The sequence below is a fragment of the Lepidochelys olivacea genome, assembly GCF_965140295.1.
Source record: "Lepidochelys olivacea isolate rLepOli2 genome assembly, chromosome: 11".
Classification (NCBI taxonomy): Eukaryota; Metazoa; Chordata; order Testudines; family Cheloniidae; genus Lepidochelys; species Lepidochelys olivacea.
The window spans coordinates 58,481,386-58,499,945 of NC_140421.1; the positions used below are offsets into that span (position 1 = coordinate 58,481,386).

The window sequence follows — 18,560 nt, forward strand, 5'->3', positions numbered from 1 at the left end:
CCCCCCTGCTTGTGTGGTGGAGTGGCTGCAGGGGAGGGGAGAGAACAGGGGAGGGGCCAGGGGTAAGCCTCCCTGGCCAGGAGCTCAAGGGCCAGACAGAATGGTCCTGTGGGCTGGATGTGGCCCATGGGCCAGTTTTCCCACCTCTGTCCTAAACCCTTCTGGAAAAAAAAAATCAACTCTTTAATGTCTGACTCAGTTTCCCCACCTATAAATAGGGAGGATAGTAATCCCTCAGAAGCGTGACTTGAAACTTGTGTTTGGGTCACATGTGCAAAGTGCTGTGTGGTTCCTTCCATTGAGGGCCTCAAAAATGTACAGGATTGTTAGAGAGAGCATATATCCCTATGCACATTTAATACACAGCATACATTTGAGTGGGAATTAAAAGGCAGGTATCCAAATGGCTTGGAAGCCTGACAAACAATGCTATAGTAGGTCTGACATCTGATCCTTCTCCCCGGTTATAAATATACAAAAACATGAAAGGAGGAGTTAAAAAAACAACTCGTTCTTTGATGGCACTTTTCATCCATAGTTCTCAGTGTTTTATAATTAGGGCCCTAACCAATTCAAAGCCATGAAAAATGTGTCATGGACCCTGAAATCTGGTCTACCCCTGTGAAATCTGGTAGTGTGTGCTTTTACCCTATACAGATTTCATGGGGGAGACCAGAGTTTCTCAAATTGGGTGTCCTGACCCAAAAGGGAGTTGCGGGGGGGGGGGGTGTCACTAGGTTATTTTATGGGGGGAATCATGGTATTGCCAGCTCTATTTCTTCGCTGCCTTCAGAGCTGGGTGGCTGGAGAGTGGTGGCTGCTGACTGAGGGCCCAGCTCTGCCGTCAGCAGCGCAGAAGTAAGGGTGGCAATACCATACCAGGCCATCCTTACTTCTGCGCTGCTGCTGGTGGCGGTTCTGCCTTCAGAGCTGGGATCCTGGCCAGCAGCCGCCGCTCTCCAGCTCTGAAGGCAGCTGCCACCTACAACAGAGCAGAAGTAAGGGTAGCAGTACCACAACCCACCCCATTAAAACCTTGTGACACTCCACACACACCCTTTTTGAATCAGGACCCCTACAATCACGACAGTGAAATTTCAGATTTAACTAGCTAAAAATCATGAAATTTACTATTTTAAAAAGCCTATGACTGAAATTAACCAAAATGGACTGTGAATTTGGTAGGACTATTTATAATGCCAGTCACCTCCTTTGTAAAGGATACAGGACAGGATGCAATGTTATTTGACACATGAAAATACTTCCAAACACTGAAAAGTGTTTGGAAAAAGACAGTTGTTGAAATGTGCTAGGATTTAGGGGCACTAGGTTTCAGAGAGGGGGTGGAGCTTTGCATACCTTCTGTTAAGTTTTAAGACTATGTAGCACTGTACAACCCATCACTTGATTGTCCCAAGCCCTCTGAAGTTGGTAAATGTTATTGACATTTTACAGATGCTGAATACACAGCAGTAGTCAAAAAAGGTTAACAGTGCATTACTAGCTATTAGGAAAGGGATGAAAAATAAGAATGTCATAATGCTACCATATTAATCCATGGTATGCCCACACCTTGAATAGTGCATGCAGTTCTGGTCAGCCTCTCTCAGAAAAGGGAGTGGAATTGGAAACAGTTTGGAGAAGGGCCACCAGAGATAGTCGACCACATGGAACAGCTTCTCTACAAGGGGAGAGAAAGAGGGAGACACACTCTAAAAAAAAGATCGGGGCTGTTCAGCTTAGAAAAGAGAATATGATAGAGATCTATAAAAATCATGAACAATGCGGAGAAAAAGTGTTATTTTCCTGTTTCCACAATACAAAAGCCAGAGGATACCCAATAAATTAATAGGCGACAGGTTTAATACAAACAAGGGAATGTACTTCACACAATGCACAATTAAGCTGTGGAACTCATTGCCCGGGGATGGCCAAAAATATAACTGGATCCAAAAAAGAATCAGATCAGTTCATGCAGGATAGGCCCATCAGCCAATACAATCAGGAACCGAGCCTCATGAGCAGAGCAACCCTAAGCCTCGGAGTACCAGAAGCCAGGAGTGGAAGACAAGGGTGGATCACTCCATCATTGCCGGCTATGTACGCTCCCCGTGAAACTCTGGTACTGCTCACTGTCAGAGAAGGATACTGGGCAAGATGGACCCTGGTCTGATCCCGTGTAGCTGCAGAGGAGTGAAGCCCACAATGTTCAAGTGAGGGTGTATAACGTTATTACACCCCTCCCCCAGATTAAAGTGCCCAGGTTTAGACCACCAATTTTGAGAACTTTCGCTCAGGTGAGGGGGAGTCAGGGAGCTTTCAGCAGCCACAGCTTGGCCACCACCCCATACAGTCATCTGTGGTCTTCCTTAAATTCAAGGGGTCCCAGGCCATTGCTATTCCTAGCCCCAGAGCCTAGGCCTGGGTGACTGTTCTCTTTAGGGGAAGATCAGCAGGGAGCTCCCAGCCCTAATGATTGCTTTGTGTGGGTTTATATTCCCACGAGCTAGAAGCGTACTGTTTTTAGTCACTGAAAGCAGAGATTCCCTTTTACTTTTCCTACAAACAGGGAGGTTAGATCCACAGCCATGGGCTGTATAGGGCTGCCTATCTCTGTCCAAATGGACTAAACTTATTCCTTTAAGTCCTGGTGTTGTGACACCTTGCAAGAGCAGTCAATTTCCCTAGTAGGCTTGGTCTTCCAACTCACAGCCTGTCTGTCTTCAGATACGTGCTTTCTCCAAATGAAAAGTCCATTTCCCTTGTCAGAAAGTTACTAAAGGTCCCTTGCTGTCCAGTATTAGAGTAAATTAAGAGGTTAAGGAACAAGGCATTGTACAAACGCCCCACGCCCCAAACCACTGTTTCTTCATGGGTGAGATCATCATCATCTCAAACCATGCAATCCACATTTTTCATCTGTTCCCACATATAGACTGTCACGTTCTATCAGGCAGCCTTCTGGTGAAAGTAGAGGTTTCCCTTTTGGAAACATGACTCTGAACAGAATTCGAAAAGCCCCTTCCATTACAGCAGTGTTTTGATTTTGCTCATTTCCTTCTTGTGTGTTTCAGTAGAAAGCAGTTCTGTCTGTGTACTGAGCAAGTGGGACACTGCAAAGGAGCTCTTTGAAGGGGGAACTGAAGAGCGTGTGGAAGGGGATGATATTTTCAAATAGGTTTTAGGAGTTATAGCTGAAAGTCAACAAGGCAGCCTATGCCTTGGACAATTATCTTACAGCAAAATGCAGAGGTTTGTCTAATGGATTTTAGCCTGTAACTAAACATTTAGTTCTTTCAATGTGATGAACAGCAACACAAGAATAGTCATCTCCTAATGTAAATTGATCCAGCACAGAGGAGTATTTAGATCAATGTGTGATGTCCCGACTGGAATTAAGGCTATTTCCATAAAGACAACAAGCACAGAGATATTATTTATATGACAAAATGTAGTTTTAAAAGACTTAGTCCATCAAATAGGAATTCACCCTTCCCCAAATGCCAGCTTCCACCTTCTAAAGGCATCCAGTATCCTGGAAAGGAGAAAAGGTCCTCATGTTTTGGAAATAAAGTATACAGTGCTCAGTTAGGAGGACCAAATCCAGGTGTTATTGAAGACAATGTGTTTTGTAATTGCTTCAGTGGTATCAGGATTCAGCCCTGGGATTTTAAAGAGATAGAAGAGCAATCCACCTGAAAAAAAGTCTCAGGGCCAAACTCTCTGCAGCTATAAACTGATTTTGCTTAATTGAAGTCACTGGATTAGCACTACATTACACAAGCAGAAAATGTGTTCCTTGATTTCTAATGCTCCCACTAGGGAGAGAGAGAGAGAGACAGACACTCTCCTGGGGAGAAAGGTGGGGTAAATTGCGTAGAATTAGAAGCCCATAGACCAGTTTACAGAGTACTCTTGTAAGACAATCTATGTTAGTGTAACACACTAACCGCACACTTTGGGATGGGCTGGTGAGGAACTAAAGCTGGGAGGCACAGTCCCAAAATTAGGGCATTGGATTGGGATTTAGGAGACCTACATTCTAATCCCAGCTCGCCACTGACCTTCTGCCAGCCCCTTGACCTCTGTTTGTCCCCACTACGGGGTTATTGGTCTAGTCTACTTACACTGCCAGCTTTGCAGTGCTGAACCAGCACCAGGCACAATGGGACCCTCATTTCTGGTGGGGCCATGACCATACAAAAAACCCAAATAATTTTCTCTATGTTAGCCTCCCATTTGAACTTGGCTCAGGGGGGTTGGTTCTCTTTTCTTTGAGAGGATATATCATGCCTTAGAAATTTAAGGTCAAACTCAGTGAGTTGCCATTTTAGTCCTTGTTGTATTGCTTCTATCCTTGGAGGGATTCAGCTGGTCACATGGCAGAATTTAATCACACACCCCTGGACATTTGCACTCAGCTCCTCGGGGCTCTCTTCAGACTGAGTCCGTGCTGAGTCTAGGGAGGATGGTGGGAAGCATTTGGATTTGGTTTGCCCTCAGCCAGCCCCCTTGTTCAGCTTTCCTTGTTTGGTGACATGCAAGACATCGTGTTGTAGGAAGACTGTCGTTGATTTGTTTGATCTACAGCTCTGGATCTCGTGGCACTAGAGGCCACCCTCTGGCCTTCCAGCTGAGGTATTTGGTGCCAGTGGTAAAGTAGGCCTCAAGAATGCTGCTTATCCACCCACATTATACTGGAATTTGTTGGATTTGGAAAGCAGCCTGCTGTATGGGATAATTGTTCTATCATTTGTGTCCTGTCTATTGACAACCCATGTTTTTTCATCTCTATGCATTTAAGTTAATAACTCCAGCTACCATCCCAGTTAGTCATGATTAAAAAGGGTGTTCCTGTTACTTACTGTGGGCTCTCAATACCTCACTTCCAGGGTGCAGTTTGTTTTCTCCTTTCCATGCTGAAAAGGCTTTTTCAGGGCTATAGCAGGAGATGTCCCTTGCATGGTTTGGCATTACAGCCCATGTGTTTTAAGGATCTGCTCCACACAGCTATAGTCCCTAATGTAGTGGGGAGGGTAGCTATTTGAAGTACTGCTCCTGCTGCATTCAGAATGGAAGTTGCTCATACGGAATATGAAAAGTCAATAGAGAAAGGTAGGACTACTTACATATTGTTTGCCTGCCACATCAAGGTGAAGGATGTAAATCCACAAAAGCAAAGAAAGGCAGAATGAATGCTATTAGGACAGGCCCCCCTTTGGCCTTAACTCACACTGCTGCATGCTGCAGCCGGCTTAGAGGACATGACTGCTGGGCTGGATTTATTGCCTTAAATCTGACTTTGCATGGGATTAATTTTGACCCTTAGTGCTCACATTTTACAAATTCATTAGTTGTGCGGAGATCAGGGCTCCATGGAGCTAGCCCCATAACATACTCATAGTAAGGAAGACTCCACCCCAAAAGAGCTTGCTGTTAGACAGGAAAGAAAAAGGGTGGGAGAAAAAGAACAGATTGGGAACTGAGTCACAGAGACCTTGACTCAGACATGAAGGTCAGACATGAAGTCTGTGGCCAGCCAGGAATTAAACCTGTATTTCCCAGAGTCCTTTTCAGCAGTTTAATCCCAGACCATTCAGCCACTCTGAGAAACCCCTGTGCTATAGGGGATTGTGTGGGCACTGCACATTTGAATGCTGCTAGGAAGCTCATACAGAACAAGCTTCTACACTTCCTACTTGGAGATGCAGCATGAGCCCAAGCTTAGACTGGCAGCCAGTAGGAAAGGGGTCTTCGAGGTTCCTCATGTCATTGGCAGTGCTACAGCTCCCCCAGTGGACTTTTGGGAAGCACAGAGCACCCAGAGCCTGGTTGCCTGCTGTCCAGATGCACAAAGGAGAGTAGGTTGCGCCTTCCACCCTCTCCTCAACACTCATATTCCTGTGGAAGGGGAGCCAGAATGGAACCCTTGGAACAGAAACCACCACCAATGTGGACTGCTTGGCATATTGATCCTTCAAATTAAAGGCACCACTCATATGAAATGCCAAATCCTGAGCCCATTGAAATATATGGCCAAACTCCATATATTTGATTTCAGTATCTCTCAAAATGCTTTGCAACGATGATGGATCATTATCCCCTTTTAAAAGTAGGGAAACTGAGGCAGAGTGGGGAAGTTACTTGCCCAAGGTCACCCAGGAGGTCAGTGGCCAAACTGGAAATAGGACCCAGATCTCCCAAGTCCCAGACCGGTGCTCTATCCACTAAAGTTGGTCAAAGGTTTTCTGACAGAACAGTTTCCCCCCGGCCCCGCCGAAAATGCTGATTCCACAAAATTTAAACATTTCACAGGAACTCCCCCGCCCCAAAAAAAACACCACCAAACATTCACAAAATGTTTGTGGGATGTCATGATTTCAATAAGGTCAAAATGTTTCATTTGGACTTTATAGTTTCAACTTATACTGTATTATAGTATAAAAGTCAACACAATAAGTTAAAAACAAGATATCTTTGAAACGTTTCATTTTCCAACATCTGAGATGTGAACTTTTTGTCCTGCATCAGGACTAAACCAAATTTCAGAATTTCCCATGGGATGGAAATTCCAAATTTCAACCAGCTCTGCTATTGGCAACCTTGCCAGCAGTCTCAGCAGATTCCAGCTGTCGCATAGACATGGCAACTGAATTACCCTCTCCCTCCTCCTGGAGTTCCCTGTAAGCGAGGGCTGAGACACATGGGGAAAGCAGTGGAGAGGGAGTGGATGTGACACTGCTCAGGCACTGCATATTCTACAGTCCGGTAGAGGATTTCACTCCCCAGCGCTGACAGTTGGGCACCTTTGATGAGCTCTGAATTCACACACAACTTTTTTAGAAGCTAGGTTTAAAAAGCTAAATATTATCCCAGTAGCCCTTGGAGGGAAAAGTTAGTGCTAGTGAGCAAGGACTGTGCCAGAGATGGCCCAGGACAGCACGATCACGCCACACTGTCCTGCTGTGGTACCTCAAAAATGAGGGTTGAATGGAACCATCTCTGCTAGTGGAGGGCAATTTATTTGCCATAGCCAATCAGTGCATAACCTCTATGGAGAGCCTGCCAACCATGAGGCCAGCCAGTGCCATGTGGTGGCAGTACTGGATAAAACTTAGGGGGGGGGGAGGAAATCAGCCTATGCCCCTCAAAGCACAACTGGGCACACCATGCCCATGTTTTCTTACCAAATCTTCAGCTTATCAAATTCAGCCTTATTTTAAGATAACAGTGCCTTTGCTTACCATAATGGAGAGGCGTAACATAAAAAGCAACAACAATAAGCAGACACCACAAGGCATAGCCTGCTTTAAACACAGACCCTCCTGAGAGCTGCTTTTCCTGGTAGCCATCATGGCCACCTCTAGCCCTGTGCTGGGGGAGTTACAGACCAGTCTGGCCACGTTCCCCTTTGAGAGCCCCAGTAAACAGTTCCACTCACCACCACAGTATCCCTGGTGACAGGGTGAAAGTGTTGCAGGGATTCTTCTCTCGAGTGCTTCCTTTGCCTCAGCCAATGTGCTTCATCCACAGTCTTTTTCACGAAAGCTTATGCTCAAATAAATTGGTTAGTCTCTACGGTGCCACAAGTCCTCCTGTTCTTTTTGTGGATACAGACTAACACGGCTGCTGCTCTGAAACCTGTCTTTTTCTCGGTGACTTAGTACTCCAGCCAGCTTGTGTTTAATATCAGTCCCATCCTGAGTAACATAAGTCCAGTTTAAATCCCCAACCAAAATATTTAATCCACCCAAAGTTGGTTCTTGCTTTCTTGGCCCTCACAAGTTCCCCCATCTTGCCTCTCCTCAGGAACTCCAGCAGCTTCTCTCAAGGACCTCCCTATTTCTTAAAGGCCCCATCACAGGGCTTCCCCCAGGAGCCCACACTCCTCCCTATGGTTCCTATCACAGCTTCTTCTTACTGCTGTTTCTGAAGCCTTTATACCATGAGGCCCAGGTGTTTGCCATAGTAATACATGACCCCCTTAGTCCCACCTGGCTCAGACTGAGAGGCAGTTAATTACTGCACAGGTGGGGCTGACAGAATAGACCTGGGCTAGCCACGCTGGGCAGGCCAGCCTGTTACACTCTTCCACCGATAAAGCTGGTGTATGGTAAAGGAAGCACTTATTTTCATCTCCTTGGCTGAGTGGGACCCCATAGAGAATTCAAGATACCCATCTTTGTGAGCCCAGTGAACTCCTTGCCAAGCCAAAATAGGACCCAGTTCTGCTCCCATTGGTGTCCAGGGCAAAACCCCCATTAACTTGGATGGAGTCAGGACCAAGATCCAGAGACAGTTTGTAACTTAAGTCTCCATTTGTAAAGAATGTGTGGGTGACATTTTGCCAAGGTTAGCTACTGCAGCTTCATTTCAATATAACTCTCTGGTTTTCTGAACATTCTCCTTATTGTAACACTAAGACAATTATGTTATTTTTGTTTCTTTTTTAAAAAAAAAACAACAAAGTGGCACACTGTACTTTTATTTCCTGTTTGCAACTGTTGCTTATTTTGTGCAAAGACAGGTCAGATCAGTTTCACATGGGAAGGGGGAGGGAGAGGCATTGATTATAATGCTATTTCAACAGTACTGCAGCATAAAGAGAAGTATGATCTATGAAAAAGAGTAAGCGCTGAAGATCAAAGGGACTGAAATAGGAAACAGCTTTTACCAAAGCTCTTACAGGTCTGTTTGGCCCTTTAGTATAATGTCACCATTTAACTTTATACTTAACAGTCCTGCCATACCAATCCTCCCAACATTATGCAACATTTAATGGAGGCATGTCCATTAAAATGTCAGTTTTCTAGACAAGCAGCACACATGTTAAGGCAAAAAGCAGCCGCAGACATGCTGACAGCAGTTTAACAGAGTTGAGACTAATGTATTCCTTTTAAGGATTTCACACAGGGAACAGTATGTTTTACCGCTTGTTTCATCCCTGATGATTTGTTTGCTGTGTGTGGTAATAGACTATTTTACATTTGTATAAGCCCTTTCAACCTGAAGGAACCCAGGGTGTTGTACAAACCAGGGTGCATGCTCTGGCAAACGGGCCCCAGTGCAGAGAAGTGGAGTTGGTTTGCAGAAGAGAAGGGTAAAAGTTGGCAAAGGACCGATTCAAACTGTCATCGTTATAGAAATTGGCGTGGAACCTTTACTGACCACACACAACAGACATGACCCCACTTTATAAGGTCTGTTCTGAAAGATCAGTACCAGGTCTGGGATTCAATGGGCCAAATTCATTCTTGGAATAATTTCACTGGACCAGATTGTGCCCTCTCACTGGCATGTAAGAAGTCAGTGGAGTTAAAACCAGGATAAGAAAGATCAGAAGTAGGCCTGTGCATTCCATAGTTAAATTACCCAAATGCATTGTTATGTGTCTACTGCAGAAGGCTGATTCAATTCTGCTGAAATTTGAACCATGGCTCTAGGAAGATTAGGGGTCCAATTGTGATCTCTCATTAATTTTACACTAATGTGAATTCCACTGACCTCGTCAGAGCTACTCCTGATTTACACCACAATTGTGAGATCAGAATCAGGTCCAAGCAGATAGCATCCCATTGGCTGCAGTGGGCTCCCTGACAATGCAGGGGATCTGCCCACCCAGAGCTCATTGCAGGATTGGGGCATGAATTACCCTCCAGACATGAAACTTTGTCACCCATCATTTACAAACACACCACCTGCTGCTGACTATCTACTTACATTTAGATTATAATCTCTTTTTTAATGGATTTGTATGATGCTTAATACAATGGGACTCCACTTAGGACCATTGAGCATTACCATAATAATAACTACAATTCAGCTAATAATTAAATAGTCAGATATCACTAATATATTTTGTTTTCAGAATGTATTTAGTATCTGCCTTTATCAATAAAATTCCAAAGCTGCCAGGTTATTTTGGACATTGCCCAAGAAATTAAAATGCTTTTCTATTACTTTTTATTGGATACGTACAGTTAGTGCAAAAAACTGAGGGGAAATAGCCTCCTTAGATCTGCTTTCCCCAATAGCTAACCTGGCTCTGGGTCTCTATTAAATACTCCGCTCCACACTGAGAATAAGAGAAGATCATTGTATCTCTATAGGAGAGGGGTGGTCAAACTTTTTGGCCCGAGGGCCACATCTGGGTATGGAAATTGTATGGCGGGCCATGAATGCTCACAAAATTGGGGGTTGGGGTGCAGGAGTGGGTGAGGGTTCCAGCTGGCGGTGCAGCCTCGGGTTGGTCTAGAAATGAGAGTTTAGTGTGCGGGAAGGGGCTCCAGGCTGGGGCACGGGGTTGGGGTGTGGGAGGGGGGTGAGGCTCTGGGGTGGGGCTGAGGATGAGGGTTTGGGGTACAGGAGCATGCTCCGGGCTGGGACCAAGGAGTTTGGAGGGCAGGAGGGGGATCAGGGCTGGGGCAGGGGCGTGGGAGAGGGGAGGGGTCAGGGGCGCAGACTCCAGGTGGCGCTTACCTCAAGCAGCTTCCAGAAGCAGTGGCATGTCCCTGCTTCGGCTCCTACGCAGAGGCATGGCCAGGCAGCTTTGCACACTGCCCCGTCTGCAGGCGCAACCCCTGCAGCTCCCACTGGCTGTGGTCCGCTTGGGGCGGGGGCAGTGTGAGGAGCCCCTTGGCTGCTCCTACGTGTAGGAGCCGGAGAGGGGACATGCCGCTGCTTCCAGGAGCCACGCGGAGCGGGGCAAGCCCCCCGTCCCGCTCCCCGACTTGAGCACCAGAGCGGGGCAAGCCCCGGACCCTGCTCCCCAGCGGGAGCTCGAGGGCTGGATGTGGGCCCCAGGCTGTAGTTTACCCACCCCTGCTACAGGAATATATAGAGATAAAATTTCCACCTCAACACTGCCTTTCACATGTATTCTGCCAATTCTGGCCTCCAGCATATTTGCTGCTGATGTAGTCTGTTGCTACAACCTCAGTCCAGTCCTAGGATACAGAATGAGTTATGTGTCTTCCACAGCTCTCCCTCTATGTCTGCATCTACCATGAGTTCTCTAGATACCTCCACATACCTTTTTACTCTTCCATATGAAACTATTAGTTACAGCTGGTCGAAAAATGGGAAATCTTTTCTAAAAATTGCAAAAGAAACAGAATCTTTGTTTCATTCAAAGCCTCTCCCCCCCCCCCCAAAAAATCCTCCAATTATCTGGGTTTTTTAATTAAATGATTTGAAACAAAAATGTCATTTCAAATCTATTCTTTAAAAAAAGCCATACTAATAATAGGAAATAGCCAGGAACACCTTACAGTTCTCATGGGCCAGAATCTTAAAAAATACCTTCCTCACACCCTTCCCCTAAAAATGTTTACAGAAAAATCTCGTACCTCCATTACTACCCTGAAACATTACCCAGAGAGGAGAAGGCCTGCTCATACTTAAATAAAAAATGAATTTTCCTTAAAATAGCAACAAAACATTTGACTTGTTCATGAAGGCCCCAGTTCAGGGCAGCATCTCTGTTCAGGACTGTACCTTCATAGGGTGAAAATACCAGGTACAGACGGACTCTGTAATCTAGCAGAGAAAAGTATAACAAGAACTAATGGCTTAAAGTTAAAGCCAGACAAATTCAAATTTGAAACATGACACAAGTTGTTAGTCGTGAGAGTGACTAACCTTTCGAACAACCTATCAAGGGGAGGGGTGGATTTTCCATCTCTTGATGTCTTCAGATCGAGAATGGATGCCTTTCTAAAAGACACGCTTCAGTTAAACACAAGTGATTTGGCTCAATGCAGGAGTCACGATGAAATGCTGTGGCCTCTAATATATAGGTTGGACTGGATGATTTAATGGTCCCTTCTGGCCTTAAAATCTCTATCCACTTAAATATCTGTCTTGAATATGGATGGACTTAAGCATGTGTTTAAGTGTTTTCTAGAAATGAGGCCCCTGGACCCCATCCTGCATAGGAGTAACGTGTGCACAAGGTCTACAGGACTGGAAAACAGGTAGACATACCTTGGTTCAGGGAGTATCTTTTTGTTCTGTTTGTATGGTGCCTAGTGAAGTGGGATCCTGGTCTGTGATTAGGGCTCGTATGTACCATGGTAACATGAATAATAAACCAAATAAATAATACTGGATACCTGGTCTGAGAGAAGCTGTTCAACAGCATGTGCATGGGAACCCTTTCATATGGCCAAAGCCAGACAGGAGACAGACAACCAGCCCTACATTTCACAGACGCAGGGCCTGATTCTGACCTCACATGCTGGAGAGCCCCACTTCCTTCAATAAGCTACTCCTCCTGATTACATCGATGGAGCTGAGATTAGAATCTGGCCACCAACGAGCAAAGAATTCAAAAGCAATCAAGGAGAAAAGCTATTTAAATCATTATTTGGACCAGTGCCTTCCTCTTCCTCTACCCCCTTACAATCTTTCACACATACCGTGTCTGGCAAGTTTCCCAAGATCTGCACCACAGCCAAGGAGAGAGAACGCAGGCTTCATGTAAATTGAATGAGAATGAGCTGCAACACCTTTCACACTGTTTGTGGATAAATAAGAGAAAGATCTCAGATAGGGAGCACAAAAAGTCAGCACTCCCCCACTCAGAATGTACCATGTCAATTGCATCTCTCCCCATGGTGCATTGTTTATTACTCGCTTCCAGTGATGTTGCTAAAGGTTTCAAGGATTTAAGGTTTCTACATGTTCTGCCTCACACTGGCCTTGTTTCACTTCCTATTCTCTAATATTCAGCCCGCCAGCACTTCTTTGGTTGACTTAGCTTGTGTTATTTTGTATTAAAACGGGTATGTTTTTTTAATGGGTATAAATAAATTAAAGCTGCATCTTTAATTAATCAGTGCACTTTATATTGTAAATGGAGACTTTTTGTAATGACTTCTTTATGATTTTAAGATGACATTTTGCACATTTTCCAACTTATCTTGGGTGCTGTAGCTTTTACTCCTGCATGTCCAACAGGTCCGACTTGTCAAGAGAACATTGATCTAACAGGGATGCTAATCAATCTAATCTAAGGAGATTCATTGATTTCCGGATACAGAGGAGGAGATGGGGCGTATACTTATACTTGAATGATGATGAATTGTAGGGAGTAGACAGTATGTTGTGCAATTTAAAAAAATCTTAAATGTTTATTTTTTCAGTTACATAGGTTTTTAAATGGAAATACATATGTCTGGAAGACTAAAACATGCCTAACAGACAGCAGCAGCAGCAGGTAAAGTGTGGAGAAATAGAAGCATTATTAATAGAAATATTTCTACCATAGCAGCTATTAAATGATTGTTTTTAAGGGTTTGGAAGAAGTATCCATATGTTTGAAAGATTTTTTTTTCAAATAAAAAAAATACAGTGTGCGTATAAAGAGGTCTAGAGGATAGACGGAAACATTAGCGTTGCTATTTCTTTGATTGCCTACTACAAGGTGCTCAGCACCCATTGGTTTAAATGGGGATAAAAGCACTCAGCGCCTTGCAGAATCTGCAGAATTGCCCTGATCAGGAAATGGAGGGAAATTATGAAACATTTTCTGTATTTTGTTGACATTTTATTTCAAAGGAAAATTTAAAACCAGCTCTAAGAACTTCATTACCTTGGAACACCAAGTTCCCACTTCGGCAAAGGACTCAAACACGTGCTTAAATCCCATTGATCCTTTGCTGAATAAGGATAGACTTCAGTGCACGTTTAAGTGCTTTGCTGAATCAGGTCCCAAAGGCACTGAAGTCAGCAGAAGCCCCAAGGCCTGCTCCAGCAGCTGCTATCCATGAGGACTTTACTGGTAGTTCAGAGCAATGATCAGTCCCTAATGCTGGGCTGAAGCCTGTCTGACTGATGCATCTTTTCAGGTACTAGGCAAATGGTGGCTTTGACATGGAAGAGGCTTGGTTAGTGGTGGTGTTGTCTGTCAATAGGTACAGTATTGCTGTGTACTTATTACTTCCATTGAAGAGAGAAAAAGGCCCCAGGGTTCATACAAAGGTAAGTGGAATAAAGTGAAAAGTAGCAATTATGCATGCCAGAAAAACAAAACCTAACCAAATGGCGCTTGTGTGAGAAGTGAAGCAGCATTAATTTAACATACAGTTGTTTTTACTTGGTCTCTGATGAAATTCCAAAATTCAATTGACAAGCAGGTGGTGGGGTACCGTAAGACACAGTTCTCTATTGTCTTTTTTTTTTTTTTTAAACAAGCAAGTCTGCCGATGTTTCGCGCGGAGTGTAAATGAGTCATTAAGGGAAGAACCGCGGCATCCTAGCCATAGAATTAAAACGGGGGTGGGGAAAATGGCAATACTAAGGCAAGTGAGGACTGTTAAGTCTGGAGTTCAACATAAATTCTGTCTGCTAGGATGGAATCCAGGCACTCGCTACTTTGTTAGCTTAAGAATTTTGAGCAATTTTTTCCACTTATCTGCATTCCCTCAAAAAATCCTTTTCACACATTTCCACAGATACATCAATCCTTGAGGCATTCCCCCAGACACTCAGTAGGATGCCCCGCTATAAATATAATAAAAGCCTTTTTTTATGTCCATTAACCATGGACATGTGTGTTCCAAAAGTTTCCTGACACGCAGTCATTTGTGGTTTTTTAATTATAAACAGAAATATCCACCAGTGAAATATGGGAGCGGGGAACAAATATCTTTATACATTTGAGTTCCTTTTGCATACTGTGATCCAGTTGGTTGAAAGGCAGTGCATCTATGCCCCTCCCTTCCCATCCTGTCACAGATGATATGTGTGTGTGTGTGTGTGTGTGTGTGTGTGTGTCTATACACACACAGTAAAAATCCAGTCACATACTGGGTCAGATTCTCAGCTGCATTAATTCGCTAAAGCTCCACTGACTTGAATGGCCTTTTATGGATTTAGCAAACATCTGTAATGACTGATAATGCTGTTCTGATCACATCTTATTTCCAAAATAAGAACATGTTTTTTCCCTTGATTTCACAGGTCTGGTTCACTTTATCTCAGAGAGAAAGAAAATAAGGCCCAGTGAATTACGTGACAAATGAAGTCATATTTATTGAATGCGTTTTATTTCAACAACCAAAAAATTCTAACAGCCTAACAATGCACATAAGTTAAAAATTAATTATCACTTAGTGATAACAAAGATAAAGTTGATTTACATGGAAAAAAGAACATTTACAATATGTTAATCCTTATTCACATTGTTGATACCGCAATAAAACACAATTTGTTTTTTGATTTTTTTTTTTATTATTTTTTATTTCACAAAAAAGGCGGAAAATTGTGCTTTGTTAAGAGGCACTACAAGAAAAGTTTCTTTTTCCAAATAGATATTATATGATGGATACTGAATAAATAGACATATATGCATTGTAATTCGCAAAGTTCTGGCAAGACCACAGGCTAAAATGCCCACAGATTCACTTAGAACCACTGCAAAATTGGCAGTGAAATTAAAAATAAAAGGCAAGACTCAGCATTGAAAAAATACCTAATAAAATTTTTGGTTGACGTGTAAAAGATACCAAACGTTGATACCATCAACAGATGAACAACCTTGCAAGGGAAAAAATCAGTTTCCTTTTACACAGATGGAGTGATTTCAGTAACAGTAAAAGAAGACAGTTTTGAGAGAGTAACTCTTCAAAGAACATAAAACAGCAACCATTGAACTTCTGATTAAAGCTGCAGCATACTACAGAAATAAAGAATGAGGAGCAAGAAGGGTTTAATTAAGCAAACCACCATCATTTCGCAAAGGTACATAAAACTAATGCAGAGATACTGTTATGTTTCAAAACATTATTTGAAAAAGTCCCTTTAAAAACTCCAGAGGTTACTGAGCAGCTAGAATTAGCTTGTATTGCAACATGTCTTCTCCCTGTATATTGTACGTTCTGAGTAAATATCAACACAGAGGTTTGTTTTTTGTTTTTACTCCTACTTTTTATACCTTTCAAATATATAAATAGTATTAACAGTTATATTACAATGCCTGGTGTAGTAAACAGAAAATAACTTTCAAAGTGATATTGCATGAGGTCTTTGTCAAGGTTACATAAAAGCACAACACGGACAAAAAAGAAACCCTGCAGATATGGTTCTGACTGCAGTTTAGAAGGAGTCTGCAATAAGTCCAGCTGCAATAGTAGTGAAGGTGAGGTCGTCTCTTGAAAATCATTACATGGACGTGAAAAGTAATGCTCCCTGGTGTTGCTCCCGACAAGATGCCTCAAAACACTTGGAAACTATAGTAGATTGCAGCTTTAGTGCTCAGACCATTGAAGAGTCAGTCAGCATAAGTTCTGCTTTATGTAATGTAATTGCTATGTTAGGTGTCAGGGAAAATGTTTCAATTTACGACAAGAAGGTGACCACACAGATATCGCCGCTCATTCTTATTACCTAGAGCTGTTAGGCTGCGGGAAGATTGAAAAATGTGTTCGCATCAGGGCTGCCATGCACTGAATGTGGGCTACAGCTTGTGAGACTAGTGGCTGAAAGCGCTTAGTACCACTGAAATAATGTGCATGAAACAAAGGACGCCCAAGTTTAATAGACATAAAAGGGGAAAGGGAAAGGGAAGCCAAGAGTGGGAGACCCCCTTTATCAATCAATTTAACTGGACAGTTTTCTACCCATGTGGGTTTTGATATTCTAGTTTCCTAACTTGACTTTATGTTGAATCAAAAAATAATAATAAAAACTAAAAGCAACAACAAATAAAAGGCATAAATGTATAAATTTTAAGAACTGAAACAGAGAACAAGTAAATAAACTCCACAGTAAAACGTGGTTCATAGTATGAATTCCATACATCAAATCTCAAAATGCTATTTTTTAATCGAGACCTCATTAACGGACAAGTCTTCTATGCACTGAATTTCAGTTTTACTCATTTTGAATTCCGTGAAAATTCATCTGTTCACTACAGAAAGGGCAGTCTGAATAATGGAACGTGCTATATCGTTTTAAGTGTGCACTGTGTTTTAAAGTACTTTGACATAGTAGTTGTTTTTAAGGTGCCCTGATTTTTTTTTTTTCCATTTTCTCTTTTCTTTTTTTGGCAGTGTTGATTTATGTCTTTAAATACATACCTCAAAAATTACCCATCAAGTTGCCAGATAGGAAGCCATATAATAACAATAATAAAAAAAATCAGGGATAAACATAGAAAATAAATAGGAATTCAAAAATAGTCACCACACCCTGAGAGCAGGCGGCAGTTATCAAAAAGCCAAAGCAACTCATTGTGAAGTGGTTTTAATACATAAACAAGTTTCATCTTTAAAGAACTCATTTCACAGTCTATACTTTCGGATTGTAAAGTTCTGTCCCATGCAATTTTATATATATATATATATATATATATTTGTATATATATATATATATATATTTGTATATATATATATATATATATATATATATACACACACACACACACACACACACACACAGAGCTGTAAATTTTTCTTCATTGATTTCATAGGTCTTTTTCTTCCTGTTAACTTGCTAGATGTCCCTTTCATAAGTGCAAGATTACAACAGGCATAATCCTATGTGATTACAACTATTATCTCAGTCAAAAGTAAAAGTGTAACACTCAAGTGTCTGTGTCGAGGCGATGTTTGATTGGATGATGCTGAATTCATTCAGTTTGCACATGATTCGTGTACAACATAAACAACAAAAAATGCAAAAAGAGAAAAAAAAACAAATTAATACAAATAAACAGAAAATCCTTGGATCAATGTATTGCTTTCTGTATCATGGGCTCACATTATCTCTGGTCAATTTCTGAAGGAGTTGCCTTGCTTTTGTCAGGATTCTCCTCTTCGGGTTCTACTTTGTACATTTCCTCAGAGCCTTCTTCACTGTCATTCTCCTCCGACTCAGTCAGCAGCTCCTCATCTTTGTACTCTGCCACATCAACCACTGTTCCCAAATGCTCTTTTAGCTTCCCATGGTGTTTTACATGGTAACGTTGGTTCTGGAAGAATTTGATGATCGTGTGTTTGGGCAGATCCAGCTGAGCCGACAGAGTGTGAATGGCCTCCTGGTCAGGATACAGGCCTACATCATGGATAAAACTTTGAAGGATGCCTAAAGCTTCCAAGGATATCTTGGTGCGGGATCTTGGCTTTTTGGCACAACTGTCCTCAGCAGGTGGGGGTGGGACCTCTTCTCTTGGAGGTGTGTTTTCCTTTGCAGGCTGGGACTGCTGTCTATGCAGGACCTATATAATTAAACATATACACATATTCAATGAACTTTCTGCACAATTCAAAAATGTGGCCAGCCCTCTGGTTAAAAGGGCCACCTGATATATGCAGCAGATGGACAGAATTTAGGTGAGGTTTTATTTTACCCTTTAGTATACGGACGTACTTGTGAATTTTTATTCTCCATTCCCTTTCTTCTCCACAAAGCACTGCACCGTAAATGCAGATACCAAAGGACAAAATATGAAAGCCCAAGTAAAATGGCCAGAGCTAGAAATTAAGTTGGGGGTCATTGTAGCCCAGTGGACATGGGAGTCGACTGGAATTCAGGATAGCTTGGTTCTACCCCCAGCA

General features: G+C 42.7%; 1 protein-coding gene across 2 annotated transcripts in view; it reads right to left on the reverse strand.

The window, feature by feature from the left end:
* Nucleotides 1–17,419: 17,419 nt before the first annotated feature.
* The window catches only part of SATB2 (SATB homeobox 2), a 161,222-nt gene continuing 160,081 nt past the window's right edge, over nt 17,420–18,560 (reverse strand). For both annotated transcript variants that reach the window (XM_084643667.1, XM_084643666.1), the window contains one exon: nt 17,420–18,220. In XM_084643667.1, coding sequence (XP_084499793.1) covers nt 17,765–18,220 — 456 coding nt within the window. In that variant the 3' untranslated portion in view covers nt 17,420–17,764. The remainder of the gene's footprint in view (nt 18,221–18,560) is intronic.